This window comes from Phalaenopsis equestris, unplaced genomic scaffold, assembly GCF_001263595.1.
Source record: "Phalaenopsis equestris unplaced genomic scaffold, ASM126359v1 Scaffold219108, whole genome shotgun sequence".
NCBI lineage: Eukaryota > Viridiplantae > Streptophyta > Magnoliopsida > Asparagales > Orchidaceae > Phalaenopsis > Phalaenopsis equestris.
Window position 1 is genome coordinate 274,249 of NW_018237501.1, and position 19,572 is coordinate 293,820.

Here is a 19,572-nt window from a genome sequence, read left to right on the forward strand (position 1 = left end):
TCTTCAGATTTTTCTTCATAAGTAGTAGTTTTGAAATGACATTCACTCAGATATCTTATAGCATTCATTCTATCACATTCATCATCTTTACCTTTTGCAGAATACTTCATTGATCTTGAAATGTTAAAAGTAATAGTTTGATCATTGAAGCACATTGTTAATTCCCCTTTTTGCACGTCTATCATTACTCTTCCTGTGGCTAGGAAATGTCTCCCCAAAACGATAGGTATCTCTTTATCTTCCTCCATATCTAACATAATGAAATTAACAGGAAAGATATATTAATCCACTTTCACTAGGACATCTTCTATAACTCCTTTTTGGTACATTATCGAACAATATGCTAACTGCAAAGTTATAGTAGTAGGGGTCATTTCTCCTAATCACAATCTTTTAAATATTGATAATGACATAAGGTTAATGCTTGCACCTAAATCACTTAAAGTTTTCCCATAAAATCTCTCATATCGCACATGGAATTGTAAAGCTACCTAGATCTTTAAGTTTTCAAGAAGTTTCTTCTGAATTATAGCACTGCACTCCTCACTAAGATGCACTGCACTCCTCACTAAGTGCATCAATCTCATTATCTTCAAACTTTCTTTTTATGTTGAGAATATCCTTCATAAACTTTACATAGCTAGGCATTTGTTTTAAGGGTTCAACAAATGGAATATTAATTGTAAGCTTCTTGAAAATCTCTAAAAATTTTGAAAATTGCTTATCCAACTTCTGTTGATGAAGTCTATGAGGAAATGGAGGTGGGAGGTGGTGGATGGAGGTGGTGGTTTTTCTAAGTTAACTTTAAGTTGAGAAAAATGTTCTTCAGAATCTTTTAGAGCGTCCTCTTTTGATTCTTTGATTTCTTCTCTTTCTACTTCAGTTTCTTTTTGAATCCTACCTTCCAACTCTCTTCCTCTTCTAAGTTGAACGAATTTTACTTGCTCTTTTACTTGCTCTTTATTTGCTCTTTATTTAGGTCTTTCAGATTTGTTTCAGTATTACTAGGATGTTCCTTCGGATCTATTACTTAATGAATTTGCAATTTGTCTAAGTTGATTCTCAATATTTCTAATTGTAGCTTCTTGACTTTGTAACTGATTTCCCATTTATAACACAACTTCTTCTATAGTAACTTCTTCTCCTTAAATTGTGAATTACTGTTGAAACATGGAGGATAAGTAGATCTATAATTATTGTTCCCTTGGTTGTTCTAGTTCCCCAATGGATTTACTTGATTGTTCCCCCCATTGTTGATTATTATCACCCGTAGTATTATTCCAATTAAAGTTGGGATGATTCTTCCAACTTTGGTTATAATAATTTGAATATAGTTATTCTGCTTGTTATTTATGGCATTCAAATTTTCTAATGATGCTTGAAAATCTACTATTTGGGCTAATAAATTCACTTCAATCATGAAGATTGATTGAGAAAAATTCATTCTAAATTGGTCTAATTTCCTTGAATTGCAACAACTTGATTTGCTAACATAGTAAATGCATCATATTCATGAATATTGGCTACTTTCTTTGGATTCACCCTCTCAGAAAGCCATTGAAAATTATTGGTATCCATTTCTTCAATTAAAGCATAAGCGTCATGAAATGGCTTTGACATCAATGAACCACCAACAACGACATCGATAATAGATCTAAGAGATCTAGCTAATCCATTATAAAAGGTTTGAATTAATAACCATGCCAGTATTTCATGGTGTGGACACTTTCTTAAGAGTTCTTTAAATCGTTCCCATGCTTCATAAATAGATTCCCTTCAAACTGATTAAAAGATGTAATATCATTTCTAAGCTTTGCAATTTTTTATGGTGAAAAATATTTAGCAAGGAATTTTTGTACTAAATCACCCCAAGTTCTGATAGATCCAGCTGCTAATGAAATCAACCACATCTTAGCTTTATCCCTCAGTGAGAAAGGAATAACATAAGTCTTATGACATCATCTGATACACCATCATATTTAAATGTAGCACACAATTCTAAAAAAATGGCAAGATGTAAATTTGGATCTTCAGTTGGTGATCCCCCAAACTGATTATTTGATACCATCTGGATAATAACAGGTCTAAGTTCAAATGAATTAGTGACTACAGTAGATTTTTGAATACTACATTGAAGTTCATCTATTGTAGGCTTGGCATAATCTCGTAAAATTTTAGCATTTTAATTATTTTGGGTTTCTATTTATGTAATTTTCTTAGATTATTCAAGATTTTTAATTTTTTTAACAGTTCTTTCTAATTCAGAATTGTAGGGTACGAGTCTTTTAGAACCTGAACTACGCATACACTAACATAAAATAAAATAAAATAAAATAAAACACACAAAATAAAATACTATAAATTTTTAAAGTTTAAATAAGACTTTCTAAAAATAGAAATTTGCTTTTAAATCAATCTTCATTTTTTAATTCTCCTCGGCAACGACGCCAAAAACTTGATCCCTACTGTTTATACGCAACAGTATAACAATGACTTTAATTATAATTTTCACTTTTATTTTCTTACTTTGCAACATTACCAAAAACTTGATCCTCGAGAAAATAAGAATTTAACTTTTTAATTTATATATATTGGGATATTATGCAAGTATACATATTTTTATCAAGTAATATAAGACTTTTTTATTAAGACCTGAATATCGAACCCATAGGAAAATTATGCAATATGCGCTATCGAACAACAAACTTTCTATTCTAAAAAGACAATTACTTAAATTATAAATATTTTCACAGTATTAAAATTTAAATCTTTTTGGTATTTTTGATATTTTGACAAACAGTAAAACTTCTAAAGATAACTTGAGTTTATGAAAAAGAAAATCACTTGATATGAAAATATCTTTCTCCTTATCATGAATCAACAATAAGTATAAGAAATATGTTGTAGAAGTATGTTAATTGTGTTGTGTCAAATAGGAGCAATTATACTCTTTACCCTTACTAGAGATGCTATAAAGAGCATTGGTTAATTTAAGGTTTGAATAGTTCTAAAGACCGGCTAGGCAGGGAAGATGCCAGCTCTCACTCTAGAGTTTCCTCGATTCCCTCCACCTGGGGGCTAACATATCGTATCAGAACTTAACACAATAAACCAAGTTGGGGGCTTTAACCTGTCACTTTAAAGTCCTCTAACTCTACAACCTTCAAAGTTTATTTCCTATTTATTTACACGAAATCATGTGAATTACATTCTCATTCATACAACCTCGTGTGATTCTTTCTAATTGTTGACTGAGATAATACCATCGCGGTTATTACATGTTCTCGCAATAAATTTTAACATCTAGATGAGCCATATCAAGAAGTAAATGAAGTACATAGAATTAAATCATCACAAATTCTTCCAACATTAAAGATTAATACTCTCCACAAATTCCATCCAACATTTTAATTACTTATCATTTTAAGAAGAAAGATAAAGAAAACTACTCAGAATCCATGAAGAAAATAAAACTACACTTTAGTTTAAAAGTATAAATCATTGTCAAACCAACAAGAAATTTCAATTAAAATCAAAAGTAGTTTAAAAACAAAGATAAAAACTTATCTTAAATCCTCCGCCAAACTCTTGGAGTTCCTTTGAATCTCTTCTCTCTTACAACACTCTCAAAATAAACTAAAATTAAAAAGGATAAAGTGAATTTGTGTGGTGCCTGAAAATCTCTCCAAAATTACTCCTCAAAACTCCTCAGGACTCCTCTTCTAACTCTTTTTCAGAACTTTCAAGAACCCCTTTCAAATGTCTCAACTTTCTACTTTTATAAATTTCCCAAGATGTGCTATGGAAATTCTTCAAAATGTGTTGAAATTCGATGAATTCTCCAAGGGATGCCTCCTTTCACAAGTCTTTTAATAATATTTTTGTTCCTAGTGGTCATAACCACCCTCTTTAGCCAATAGGTGTCTTAAATGTCTCTTCAAAATTCAGCCAAAATTCAGCCAAATGAAGAAAACCAAATGAAGAAAATTGCTAAATAACTGCCTCTGATGCTTAAGCGAGGGTCCTCTGGCGTTAGACGCGACCTTCTCTGTTTAACCGACACTTAAGCACCGGATCTGGCGCTCAGGGGCCAAAATAATTTTGCATAAATTTCACATTTTTCTCCAAATTTGATCCTTTTTCACTCCTTTTAGTATTTTTCAACTTTTTTACTTGTACCTGAAAGAAAAACACATAAATACCTTCCATTAAAGCATAATGTCTCCAAAATAGGTATAAAGTGCGTCTAAAAATACTATATATTTTAGTTGTATCAGCGATGCAGGGTGAATCATGACTTCGGCTTCGGCGGTTTGGACGGGCTTCAATTCAACGAGAGGTTTTGACGCAAGGAGAAGTCGCAAAAGGCAAAAAAGGAAGGTTCGACGTCACCCTGGAGCGGAGGCGAAAATTGGAAGCTCCGATTTCATTCCTTTCCTTTGCTGGAGGCGAAAGAAAATTGGTAAAGAAATCAAGTTCCAATTTTATTCCTTTGTGGGAGGCGAAGAAGGAAATTGCAAGGAGGAAAAGTTCCAATTTTATTCCTTTGCATGTGGAGAAGAAATTTGGAAGGATATTTTCTAGATTTCCCTGGAGGTAAGAAAGAAAATTTCCTCCTATTTGCCAGGATATTCTCCCGATTTTCTTGGAGGCAAGAAAGGAAAGTTCCTCCTATCAACCATGAAAATCTTGCTGCACGCGGAGATTTTTCAGGATGTGAAAAAGGCAGGGAACAGAGGAATTTTAGTAGAGGAATTTGCAGAAGAGTTCGTTGCAGGATCAATTTCAAATGACAATTTCTGGTGCAAAATTTGAGGTGGTGAAGTTCGATGGAACTAGTAATTTCAGATTGTGGAAAACAAGGGTAAAAGATCTGTTGACACAACAGAGAACCTTGAAGGCTTTGCGGGCATCGAAACCAGATGCCATGAAGGATGAAGATTGAGCAAAAGTTCTATGGGCTTATGTCTAACAGATAAAGTTATGTATCACATGATGAATCTAAAATCTCTAGGGGAGGTATGGAAGAAATTGGAAACTCAGTTTATGTCAAAATCTCTAACGAATAAATTGTATCTTGAGCAAAAGTTCTATGGGCTAAAGATGCAAGAAGGTTTTGATATGGTGCAGCATGTTAATGACTTCAATCAAATAATCAAAGATTTATCATGGCTTGATGTGAGTATTGAGGATGAAGATTGAGCTATGATTTTGTTGTGTTCATTTCCTTCTTCCTATGAACACCTGATGACTACTCTTACATAAGCGAAAGAAATTATCAAAGTTGATGAGATCACTGCAATATTGTTGGCTCACAACCAGCGGAAGCATAATACAGGGGAAAACCCTCATGGGGACAATTTATATGTTAAGGGTAAGAAGGTTTGTGAAAGGAAGAAAGAGAAGGAGGGTTTTGGAAGACAAAATTACATATCAAAGTCCAAAGGCAAAAAGACGATTCATTGCTACAAGTGCAAGGAGTCAAGTCATATGAAGAGAGATTGTCCAAAACTTAAGAAGCAGACTGGGGAGAAAGGTGATGCTTCATCAAAGTTTATAAATGTAGTGCATAGTGAAAATTCATATTGCAGTGATAGTAATATGCTTTCAGTTTTATCAACTCAGTTCATGGATGCAAGGATTCTTGATTCAGGGTGCTCTTATCCAATAACACTAACAGGGAGTGATTCACTTCATATAGGTCAACTAATTCTGGCTCAGTCTATTTAGGTGATGATAGATGTTGCAATATTGTTCGTATTATTGAAGACAGAATTCAGAAGAATGATGACACTGTTAGAACATTATGTGATGTGAGACATATTCCAGATTTGAAGAAGAATTTGATTTCTTTGGGCACTTTATACAGAAGCATTTTAAATAGAGATGATTTTATTCCTAAAGCAGACGGGGATGGAAAAACCATAAGAATTGTTAAGGTGCAATGATTGTGATGAAAGAAAAGTTAACTGCAGGTAATAACTACAAACTGTTAGGGGGTATTGTTCTAGGTGGAGTTCATTTTGTGGAGTCAGATGATGATAATACGAAGCTATAGCTTCTGCAACTGGGTCATCTTAGTGAACGTGGGATGACAAAATTACATAGAAGAAACCTGTTACATGGTGTTAAAAGCTGCAAGCTCAATCTTTGTAAGTTATGTGTTCTTGGAAACAGACTAGATTCAGTTTTATGATTGAAAAACACAAAACTGAAGGGATTCTTGATTATGTGCATTCTGGTGTATGGGGTCCTACCAGAGAATTATCATTGGGAGGATCTCTGTATTTTGTTACATTTATTGATGGTTTCTCTAGGAAAGTTTGGGTATATTTCTTGAAGTAGAAATCTGAAGTGTTCTCTAAATTCAATATGTGGAAAGCTGAGGTGGAGAACCAAACTAGCAAAAAGATTAAGTATTTCAGATATGATAATGACACATAATACACAAATTTGCAGTTTCAGAAGTTTTGTGAGGAGCATGAGATTCAAAGGTATTTTTCAGTACGCAAGACACCATAACAGAATGGTGTGGCAGAAAGGAACGACAAGATGCTTGAGACTGAATGCAGGACTTCCTAAAAGTTTTTGGGCAGAGAGTGAATATGGCATGCTATCTCATCAATAGATTTTCTTGGGTATCATTGGGTGACAAGGTTGCAGAAGAGTGGCAAGGTTGCAAAAAAGAGGTATGGACAGATAATCAAGTTAATTTTGATCATTTACAAATTTTTGGTTGTCCTATTTATGTGCATGTACCTGGAGATGAAAGATAAAAAATTGATGCAAAATCCAAGAAGTGCATCTTTCTAGGCTACAAGAAAGGTGTGAAAGGATACAAGTTTTGTGATCCGATTGCAATTAAGGTGGTGATTATTAGTGATGTAGTTTTTTGATAAACAGTTCATGTTGTGGAAGAATAAAGACAAGGTGCCAGAGAATAGTTCCAGTTCAGGTGTAGTGCAGATAAATTTTGAACAACATCCGAAAATAACTGAGAGAGTTGAATGTTCAAATCCACACCTAGTGATTTCATTCCATATGATATGCAGAATTATAATTTAGACAGAGATAAACAGAGACGCATCAATATAAAGCCTCATAGCAGATTGAGTTATGAATACTTGGTGTGCATAAAGGATACAAGTTTTGGGTTTATCTGCATAAAGGATCTGCAAATAGAGACACAACAATATAAGGCCTCATAGCCAAAGATTCCAGATGATATGCATAAAAGATATAAGTTTTGGGATCCAATTGCAAAGAAGATGGTGATTGGTAGAGATGCAGTTTTTTTATGAATAGTTCATGTTGTAGCAGAATCAAGGCAAGGTGCCAGAGAATAGTTCCAGTTCATATGCAGTGCAGATGGATTTAGAACAACATCTAGAAAAAGAACTGAGAGAGTTGAAGGTTCAAATTCAACATTTGGTGATTTCATTCCAGATGATCTGCAAAATTATAATCTAGCCAGAGATAGATAAAGACGCACGAATATAAGGTCTCATAGCAGATTGGGTTACCAAGGCTTGGTCGCTTGTGCACTTCTCATCAGTAGTGATGATCTAGCCACTTTTCAAGGAGCTATCACCAGCCAGTAGAAAGAGAAATGGATGGGTGCAATGACTAAGGAGATGGAGTCTTTGCAAAAAAATCGCACTTGGGAGCTAGTTCAGTTTCTTGAGGGAAAGAAGGTTATTGGGTGCAAGTGGGTGCACAAATGAAACTAGTAGTATCAGAAAAAGAAAGGAAAAATTTTATTAAAATATTATTTAAATATAATTTCATATATTTATTTTCTATTTTTATAATTAATAATTTTAATTGATTATAAATTTTTGTAGCCTTATAATCATACAAATAATATACACATGAACAGTAAATTTTTGTTCATGTTCCACTTATTTATATACGAGTAAAAAAAAATATATATATATATTCATTTTGACCGTCCGATGCAGCACATTCGGTGAGACCGTTTTAATAATTACTTTCCGTCGTGCAACAATGACAAGCCAACACATTATATGTTGGCAATTCTTAGAATTGATGCAATCAATGAGCTACTACACCTTTTCTCTAAGCTCCTCATTTTTTATTTTTTTATTTCTTGAGTTATTCTTTTTCACTTCGATACACTTACTCGCGAACTTTTTTTATTATTTTTATTATTTTTTCATTTTATTCTGAAATAATTTTAACATGTTGATTTAATCTTTAATTTATCAATGCTAAAATAAAATAATTTTCGTATTATCAAAAATGACTGGACCTCGTGTCTTTTTCTTTACTGAACCCCCGGACCACCTGACCGGCATGCATGCAGATGGACACTTTATGAAAAGGAACATATTGTTTAGAAGTGAAATTTGAGGAGCAAAAAGATGTCTAAGGTACGTTTTATCTAAATAATAATAATAATAATAATAATAATAATAATAATAATAAAATAATAAAAAAAGCAAAAAATTAATTATAAAATATGGGTTTACAAAAACGTTTCATATAATAAATTTTTTATGAATTACACAATTCTTATGTATTACATATCAAATTTTGAATATTTTTAATTAAATTATTTGATTTATAATTTTATAATATTTTTTCAAGTTAAAAATTAAAAATATAAATATTGTAAAATTTAAAAACTAATAATTATTATAATATTTTATTATTTCATGATTTATATTTTAAGTAAAATATTTAAAATTAAGTAATTATATTATAATAATCCATTTTTAATTAAAATACTAAAATTCAAAAATTATGAAAATTTAGTAAAAATTTGGATTAAATTACTTAGATATCAATGTAATTAACTTTTCACAAAGTTATATTAGTTAATGAATTATTTTTTTTAAAAAAAAATTATTATATGATTTATTTAATGATGTTATAATAATTTTTTTATTTAAAATTAAATTTATAAAATTATTAAAATTTTAAAAATACATAATTACAAAATTCTATTTATCAATAGTTTACATTTACATTTTTTTTATAATTAGATAGTTTATTTAATTATATTGTAGTAAATTATTTTCTAAACTAAAAATTAAACCTCAAAGCTTATGTAAATTGAGAAAAAAATAGTATTAAATTATTTAGATGACAATGAAATTAATTTTTTACAAAGTTATATTAACTAATGAATTTTATTTAAAATAAATTCTATAACTAAATGATTTGATTAATGGTATTATTTTTAATTTTTTTTTAATTTTAAAATAAATTTATAAAATTAAGCTAATTAAAGGAAAATAATGATTAAAATATTAGATAGTAATGAAAATAATTTAAATTGTTTAAATAATCTGCTATTTGATAAATTTAAAATATAAAAATTAAAAATTTTGAATAATAAAATATTTTTCAAATAATTTCAAACAATATTAAAATAACACTGGATACAAGAAATAAAAAAATTTAAAAGTAATGCAAATTTATCTTCTTCGAGTGGTCGTATAGTATCTAATCGTGAGGTATGTCTTGATGACACTCGGAGTGGTCATTCTCTATCTCTTCTCCACTTAATGTGACAACTGGAGTCTCTTGTAGCATTTAAAGGCACACCAAACTCGGGTCTCATATGAAACTGCAAATTGAAGCATCCACCCTCAAAAGTAATCCAATTTATTGTGTGGTAAGATCAGAAAAAGATCTTCTCAAAGCATGTATAGTTGATCCTACTGAAATGTTAGTTGGTGACTAATGTGCAATATCAAAAGTTGATTTTCGAAAAAAACACTCTTTTGTTTGGTCGAATGTGGTAATATAGAGTGATTGATTCACTCTATTAGCACTATAGAAAAAAGCACTAAAACCGACGGAAAAGTTAACGGCCTTATGCACATTAGAAAATTTGTTCTAATTACTGATGATTTTGTGACTATTTTTTATCGTGGTTATTTGTGACGACATAACTACAACATTTACCGTCACTTATCAACAGTATTTTGATTTCCGGTAGTTTCTAATTATAACCGACAATATAAACTTTCGGTTATAAGAAAATATTAACCGACGATTATAATTTGACAATTATTTTTGAACCTTCCATCTAGTCGGGTTTTAACCTACATATTTTATTATTAAGTGACATCAACCATCGTCTGTAATAGTTTTAATAATCGGCGCAATATAAGCCATTGATAGGCCATCAGAACTAATTCTATTTCCCCCTCGAAATCACCTCCCTCTCTGTGTTTCCCTAATCTCTCCTCTCGTCCCTCGACTCTCCTCAAAGCCTTCGCATGTTTCTTGCATGTCCCTCTCTGTTTCATTCAACAACGATACATCCTGAATAAGAGCTAGTTGGGAACACTGCGGTGGAATCACAACTTACAGTGACTAGAAACTCCCATTTTTCTTCTCCTTCGACTCCTCTGCTACCACCCAAAATGACTAGGGAAGGTAACTTGTTATCTTCATTTTCATTTGCTTTAAATAATGCATTTAGAGTTTAGGAATAATTAGGAGGTTTTCCAAATATTTTCCTATTTCAGTTGGATTACAACTAGGGCTGTGAATTTTGCTCGAATATTATTAATCGTTCTAAGATTGATTTGAATTTTTTGCTTGGAGAGAGAATGGATCGAAATAAACAAGGCGAGCTGTGATCGCCCATTTGGGATATGGTGATTCACCCTCCACCCTTATGGTCTAGTTTGACTTCGGCAGCATAGGCCTCGTATGCCAAAAAACTGCTACTCATTTTGGATGTGAGAGATTCACTCTATGTCTTGTGACTTAGCGAGAGCTTTAAAACCCCTAGGATGTTCCTATGACATAAATTTTCTTTGTGACATCCTATACTATTTGTCACCTAAATGTAAGCTGGAGTTCTCTAATCAAATGTATTCCTGGGCCCTTCTTAAGCTACAATTAACTAAAGGGATAAATTCGTTTGAGAGTTGGTTTTGATGTCAAAACAAAGCATTCTTTTGATTTTCTGGTTACTTGGATAGCTTATGTATGCATTCTTTTATGGATATCTGGTTCAATGTGTTTTTATTCGTTCATGTTTGAATATACACCCTTGACCTATCACATGAGGTTTACCTCACACAATCTCTCCAGGTTCTTTTTCAATTTGTCTGCCTAGTTTAAGACTTAATTCCTTCTTTTTCGACCCTTCCACTACACCGAATCGTTCATAAGATTCAATTTGTTTGGTCCTTTCGCCATCGCTAGAGGACTGATCGTCTTTGAAATGGAGTCGAATGAGCGATTTGTTCTCCTCCCTTAGTTTTAATTTGCCGTTGGGGGAGCTCTCTTCTTGGCGTGGGACCTTTTGGTTCACATGTAGGAGAACTTTTCTTTGCTATCATGTGCCTGTTGGCCCTCGGCCAAGTCTTGGGGTTCGTTAATGTTGAGGTCGTAGAAAAATTCTCTGGGACCTCAAGGCTTGCTTCAATGTGGCTACAATTACATTGACTTTGAGGTCTTTCACCTGCAACATCTTTTCTAGAAGTATGAAATGAATCCACATAGACTCTAGTGCTCACCTTGCTTGAGTTGCCACAAGGATTACATGTTCTTTGTGGGTTTCCAGATGCCGGCAAACTGCACTAGAAACAATATCTTAAAATTAGCAAAGTTGTTGATGCTCTCGATCAGAAGCTCATGGAACCAATTCAAGGGTGACGACCTCAAAGTGGTGAGAAACAGATGGCATTTGAACACGTTCAAAATTTTGAGCACACTACCAACTTAAATTCGATAATATGGTTCTTAGGGTCTGACCTTCCTCTATTAGCTTCCAAAGTTGGTAGTTTGAATTTTTTCGGGGGCTCCGCTCTAGAGATTTAGAGTGAGAAAGCATTCTCTAAATGACATGGTGCCTCAGGATTCTCTTTCCACTTATGCGGATCATTCACTATTTTAGTACTGCGAGCAGCCTGCCCCCTCAGGATTGTGATCTGCCCTCCTATTGTTGTGCGCCAAGGCCACTCCTGTGATTATTTCTACTCATGTAGTGCTCGGTTTCCTGCCAGGGCTGTGAAGACCTTCAAGACTTTGACAAGCTGGCCCGACACTTGCTCCATAATCTGAGTTCTCATCTTCTGCATTTCTCTCTGCATGCGTTCCTCGATGTATCTCATGGGGATCCACGTTGGCTATTACTCTTTGGATGCTCCCTTAATTATTGATCATCAACCACTATCAAATTTAAATATTTATCTGCCGAAAAAATAGGCTACTAATTATTAAAGACATAGTAAATCAAGAACAATACAAAATATAAATTTCTTGGGTTTTAGAAAATTTAGATTTTGATATTATAAATATACAAAAAAAGTAGTAACTACTTAAATATACAAAATTTAAAATATTACAAGTACTATTTTCTATTAATAACAACATAAATTAGATATTTTACTGAAAAATATATGGCCTTGCAAGCATGTAAAAACACATCTTTAAACATTTACAATCCATATATATATATATATATATATATATAAATCTCATAAATAAATAAAAATAATTTTCAAAGTTCAAAATATAAACACATTCAACCCTTTCACATACTTGACATTGATAATTTTAACTGAATACATTTATACAACAGGACAAGGTCACAAGAGTCAACAAGTCAACTCCACCATGAACTATATTACCCCCCCCACATCCAAGCAAGTCTTCACCTTTTTCCCCTCCTTCATCTAAACCTTACCATTGCAGACTAATGGCAGACCTTACTGGCCGTCAATCTTCCACCGCAATCGACCATCTAAGCCGAGGCTTCGAGCGTCTGACTCAACTCCTCGCCCTCCTCTCCTCCTCTCCGGCGAAGTCAACCACCACATCACCGGCCATCGTGCTCGTCGAAAACGCCATGCGCTGCATTGCCACCGCTCTCTCTGTGCTGCAAACCGGAGATGAAGATGGTCGGAAGGGTTCGGATTCTCGGAAAAGGTAGATAAACGCATGCACTTTGTGGGTAAGTGTCGGATTATAATCACTAAATTTACATAGGATTGTTTTGAAAAAAACAGGAATAAAGGGAGGATGGAGTCATGGAGGATTGTCACTTCAGTGCCACATTTTGATGGTCATCAGTGGCGCAAGTATGGCCAGAAGCGCATTCACAGCTCAGTGTTTCCGAGGTAATTGTAGCTAAGACTATCCGTGGATCTAATATTCTTTTGAAAGAAGTTAATTTTTTCAATATCCTTGGCTTTTTATGTAATTTAAATTCATTTTAGAAATTTATGCAGATAGCTGCATCAAAATCACCGGATCTCTAATTTTTTATAAGTATTCTGCTAAAATAAATATATCAAAATTATTAAATTGTCTAAATTATATAAGAAAAATATATTAAATTTTAGTATTTTCAAATTTTATTGGAGACAATTGCCCATCCTAAATATAATCTAATTCCGCCCCCACTACATATCATCACATTAATTTTCATTAATATTTATATACAGTGCACATCTATCACTAATCTTTGATGTCCATCTATTTTAATGAATCACTTAAAAGAATCTTAAATTAAGGCCTAATTCATGATGATAACAAACATAAATTGTGGTGCTTAAATGATACAATGATTGCCATTTTCATATGATTTTTAGGACCAAGTTCCTTTCTAAATTGAATTCGGCTGTCAAGATATTTTGTTTGTGATACTTATAAATAGTAAGTTGAGATAACAACTAGACATACAAAAGACACCTTTTCTTAAAAAAACTAAAGTTGATAAACGTTAAAAGTTGAAAGTAAATTTTTTTGTGTAAATCCCTTCTTGTGTGAATTTAATGAGTTTTCTTCCCGGCTTTGATGATTGTTGCATCTTTTTTTTATCAAAAAGGCAACTAATAATTCCATTATTTCGTTATATAACTTAAAATCAATGTTAATTTTAAATTCCATTACAAGCATTCACTTACAACCCTTGCCATTTCACTTATACAGAAGCTACTACAAGTGCACGCACAACAAAGACCAAGGTTGCCAAGCAACGAAAACAATCCAACGGAAGGAAGACAACAACTCCAATCCTCCACAGTTCGTGGTCAGCTACAGCATGCATCACACTTGCAAAGCCAAAGAGACTCAAGAAATCCCCTTTGTAATGGATTCATTAGCCAATACTAATGAGCATTCTACTTACATTAGCCAAGCAGCGTCCCCTGATCATTCGCTAGCATTGGATCTACAGGTAGAAGATTTTGAGCCGGAGAGTCTAATGGACTCCATGCTTTCTCCTCCTAATGAGCTTAATGGAGAGACGAATTGGTTCGATGGCGACAGCATGATGTCACCTTTGCCTGCTTTCGAATTTGATTGGAATTACCAGATGAGTTAGTTGTTAAGTGGGATAATAAGGTAGGTTGAGTTTATATGTAAAAGTACGAGACAGCAGTGGCTACATATTTAGGCTTGTATGATGATCATGTTTATGGTCGTTTAAGAGCAGTTATCATAAGCTCTGCATGAAGAAGTTTGTGTATAGAGTCTCATAAATTTAGCTGAGAGAATTTTCTATTAGTTTACTATTTGAAAATTTGCTTGTTGTATTGATCATAATCGGTGATGGAATAAATAAGTTCGCTTATTGCAAGTATTAGTATTAATATGAAGCGGTATTAATCTAGTAGCCAGGCTTACAATCTTGAGTTGCATTTTTTGAAAGTAAAATTAAGTATTCATATTATATTTTGTATTATAAACTTTTAATTGCACATAATTTCTTAATGAGCTAAGACAACAGCTATAAGAAAATTTCCATTCAGTCCATGACTACTAGGTTTCAAAATATAGATCAACATGTCAACCCCTATAGATGAAAGATGTTTTTGGCAGCCCTCTCCACGACATTTTTTTATAAATTTGCTAGAAAATCTATTTTCTATCTTATTTACGACATCTAATTATCCGTGGGATAAAACCATGTTGGAAATGTATTTTGATTAATTAAGTGGCTAAAGGAAAAAAAAATTTCAATGCCACACTGCCGGTTGAATCGACAAAAAAAATTACAACAAAGAAATCATCACGGATTATTGTGCAAACCACTACTAAGTGATCGCTTGATGATGTGAACAACCACCCTTATTAGTTGATTTGATTGATTTGGCATTTACTGAATGTAGTGGGCAATATCACGTTAGTACAAACTATGTCGATCGATGAAAGCCCAATGAGGCTCCACTTTTAAATACTTTGAAATGGGGGATAGTGTAAATAAATAAGAACATGCCCTTTTTACATTAACCTCAAACCTACATGCATATGGTTAATGCTCCAAGTTCTAGATGCCCTTGAAAATCTAACTTGGCGGCCATTGGAAGAGCTATTCATTAAAGGTAAATCTCTAAAATTGACAAAAAATTGGCAGACGTTCAGTCGTTTTATATTAAGTTGTTTCTGACTGATGTACTAGCCGTATTTACGCTGGTATTTAACAACAAAAACACGATTGAATCATGAATTGAGTGAATCGGCTGAAGAATTGATGAATTTTTTCAGTTGGATCATAAATTAATTGTTTTCAGCTGAATGAGTGGTTGAAATTCACTGGGAAGAAAAAATGCTGTCATTTTTCTTCTCCAACTCATGCGATCATCTCTCTCGGTGATTATGAATCCCTTTCTCGGCTTGCACTCTATTCTCTAATTAGTGACATCTGTGAAATCATTGAGGAAAGTGACCCTAATTTTTTTGCCCTTTCCCTCCTCTTAACACATTTCATTTCTCAAGCCTTGAAAATCAATCTTCGAGCAAGATTTATCAAATCCTGAATTTAAGGAAAAATAGATGAGGAATGAGATATAAGAATCTCAAGGATTTCAATATGGTTTGTAGGATTTAGGTTAAATCATGCCCAAATCCTGCAAATGATTTATACTAAATCCTACATAAATTACGAACTTGTAGCTAGGATTGTAAGATATCATTATTGTAGTTTTGTAGAATTTAGGTTAAATCATGCTAAAATGAATTTAGGTTAAATCTTATATAATTTAAGAACATGTAAGTTTTAAGTTATGATTTTTGTTGTTAGATATGTATATGCATAATAATTATGTGATATGTGATACACCTGAAATGCTATAAATCATCGACAACCATGAAAGCGTACATGTTGATCAAGTAATATATAGATTCTGAGTCCATGTATCGATCCCATAAATCACCAATTAACAAACCATATCAAGAAAGCTCTAGCCTACTAGTTATGTTTCTTGCATAAATTTTTGGAATTGTTGGGGTTTTTTTTAACATTTCTACTTCTAATTTTCACAAAAAAACTAAAAAGGTAGGTAACTAAGTTATTAATTTGTTTGTTTCTCTATCTAGCAAAAGATTCTCCTCTGAATTGGATCTTAGAAATTCTGGTTTAACTATGTGATCAAAATATGGGTGACAACTAGAAACAAAACCCTCCCTTATCCCCACTCAAGCTTCTAAGAAGGTTTAAAAAACAAAACAAAAAAAAATCTCCTAAATCATGTGGTTTAAAAATCAAACAAATTTAATCTCCTAAGTCATGTGATTACCCGGGGATCCCATATTTTCCAACATGACTCACTAACCTTGAAGCAATAACCCTATTCTTCCAAGTCAATATAAGTTAGCCTAATTTGCTCCACTAGCATAACAATTAGCCAGGTTGAAAGTCAATTAAGCACAAAAGGTTTATGCTAGTATCAATTGAATCACATTATACACTTTAAACATAATATTCATAAATTACAAATTCATAGAAGAAATATGAATTCTACTCACTCCTAATGCTTTGTAACATAGAAATCAATGTTTTATGTAAAAACGACAAAGTAAATACAAAAGTTAGAAAGAATGAAATGATTGAGTAAACTCTTCCCACTGGGTCTTCCTTTGTTCTCCGTAAAAATAAATTAAATACACTTACTTACAACACCACAAGACTCTTATTACACAACCTCAAATATCTCTCACTACTTCACACACTTAGAGAACGATAAATGATTGGCAAAAAAAACAAACAAAGAGAAAATTTCTTAACCAAGTCTCTATAAGTGTGATCAATCTTCCAAGCTTCTTCCTTGCGTTCCTTTTTATCCTTCTTGATTTCAAACGATGCAAGAGATAAATCCATGCATATGAGTGCTTGTTGATCTCAGGGTGCCTCCTTAGTGACAGATTCACCGTATCCAGGTGCGCCTAGTGGTGCCAAGGCGCCCATGAGTGGCCTCCAGGTGTTAGGCCTTTGGATCTTGACATATGGATGCTTGGGTCACTAAGGATCCTTAGCGCCTAAGAGTGGGAGCTAGGATCTCTGGACCAAAGCACCTTGGTGTCCAACAGTGGCACCTAGGCGATATACTGTTTAAGTAGTCCTTCGCTCTTTGCTCCCCAAGTTGTTCCTTTGATCCCCAAAGAGCTCCTTTGCTTCCTAAGTTACTACTTAGCTCCAGAACTTCAAATTAATTGTATGTTGCAAAAAAAACCATAGATATCAATGAGAAGCATAAAAATGGCAAAAAATATAAAAAAAATTACTTTGAAATAACATGCACATTTGGTACACATTAAATACCCCCAAATTTAAATATTACTTGTCTTCAAATAATTTGAAAATTTTGGATTAGAATTTAATAAACATTGGGGAAGATTTAGATAAAAAATTTCTATATTTTTTTAATGATTTAGCAAATATTTATAAAAAAAGTGTTGTGGTCCCTCTTTTAGGCAGACTTCTAATAACTATAGTTATTAAAAAAAGCCCGTTGTTTGCAAATAGCTCATATTCTGCTTATTAAGTAGCTCATGTTTGAATTACTCATTAAGTAAATGGGTTGATTATAAACAATTTTCTTAAGCTTGAATTATTAACGAACTAAACACGAACAATCCTTTTTCGATCTTTTTTGGCTCATTTGAACTTAAAATAAAGAAACTATAAATATTATTTGTATAATAATATATTATATTTCTTACATATTAATATATTAAGGGATCAGAGTCAAGAATTTTTTGTTAGTGCTTGTGAGTGGTTGTGAGTGAGGTGATTGCTGGTGAGTGCCTTAGCTTTAAACCAACACCCAGGGTCAACCATAAGGTCCAACAGTCCTATGGGAACTCTCCTTGAGCTCCCTCATAATGACCCCGCCTACTAAGTGCTAGAGGTTAGGACCAATATGTAGAGTCAAGTTGCGTAAAGAGGAGTTTAGAATTTTTAATGGTGAGGGTTCCTTTTCTAGTTTTCTAGGAATAGTCAACAGGAAAGACCTATGGCTACTAAAGAGGAAAATCTAGACCTCAACCAAAAATGAGGGCAACAGAGCCCCCAAAAAACAGAGCCTCAATAAGAGAGGAGGTGGCTGGCTTTCAAACCCATTGCTTTTTAGGTCGGTTAGGATGATATCCCTTCCGTAGATACTTGTTTTGGTACAAGCAGTGGGAGTGACCTCGGGGACGTGCCCCAGAACTCTCACCATCCACAAAAGAAGTGCTCGCATTATTTGTAGTAAAAAAGGAAGAATAAGAAGCATAAGCAACAATATTTTTCTTTTTATTAATTTTAACAGATACATCAGGTGCAGGCTGCGCCGCTACAACAATGGACTTGATAGCATACACAAACTCTGGTGCGTAGGGATTAAGCGCCATGCTGGGGGTTCCTAACAACACCCCAACGGGCTTAACACCACGCGCAATAGAAGATAACACCCCTTGGCAAGTGGTGAACCGACGGGCCGAAACCCACATCCTACTATGATGATCTCGAGGGTGGGGGAAGTGGAGAAGCTCTCTCATAACACGCTCAAATGTCTCAAAAATATAAGCGAGGAGTTCTTTCTTAGAAATGGACTCTTTTTCTATTAAGGAGGAAATGACCCCCATAATTTTCTTAGACAAAAGGCTTGTTGTAGCCTTATTAATCTAGATAGCAGGTCTGAGGTGGCCTGCGCCACCGCGAGGAGGATGAGCCCTCCTGGTGATCCTGGCGGGGACATAGTCTTGACAGCCAGAGAAGACGAAAAAAGGGTTTCCCATCTACAGGACTCGGAGGCTCTACCTGAATCGGAATTGAAAAAGTAGTAGTAAAATTTGGCTGCTGAGCCCTAAGCAACTTGCTTCAATTTCTCCGGGCCTTCCTGCTTAACTTTGGAGCAAGATCAACCTCAGAGGGAACCAAAACCACAGGGTCTGAGACCGCAACAGGGGGAATGATGACAACAACAGTGCTGCCAAGAGACTGACCTGTTAAAGGTAGGAAAATCTGTGAAAACACTAAGGGACGACCCGACAACCTGGAGAACTGAAGGGTGGTGTGAAGCATCACCATCAGGTGCAGGCCTCCTCTTCGTAGAAGGAGCGGACTCGATGCGAGCCATCACAGCAGGAGTGGCTCCATGTGCACAACTCTCCTATATAAGGGGAGGGCACAGAGTAGTCTTAGAAGGCTTAGAATTACCCAAGGTAATCTGGATAGGGTGCTGTTGACCTCATTTTTGGTTGAGGTCTAGAAACTTCTTCAGTAGCCTAGGTATAGCCATAGGACTTTCCTATTGACTAATCTGAAAAAGCTGGAAGAGGTACCCCACCGCTAAAAATTCAAAACTCTTCTTT

General features: G+C 33.9%; 1 protein-coding gene across 1 annotated transcript; it reads left to right on the top strand.

Annotated features, from left to right (window-relative positions):
- The first annotated feature begins 12,658 nt into the window (after nt 1–12,658).
- On the top strand, nt 12,659–14,528 carry LOC110037377 (probable WRKY transcription factor 70). The gene is made up of 3 exons (XM_020742010.1): nt 12,659–12,921; nt 13,002–13,112; nt 13,927–14,528. Exons 1-3 carry the CDS (start codon nt 12,692–12,694, stop codon nt 14,318–14,320), a joined length of 735 nt encoding a protein of 244 aa, XP_020597669.1. The 5' UTR covers nt 12,659–12,691; the 3' UTR covers nt 14,321–14,528.
- Nucleotides 14,529–19,572: the final 5,044 nt, after the last annotated feature.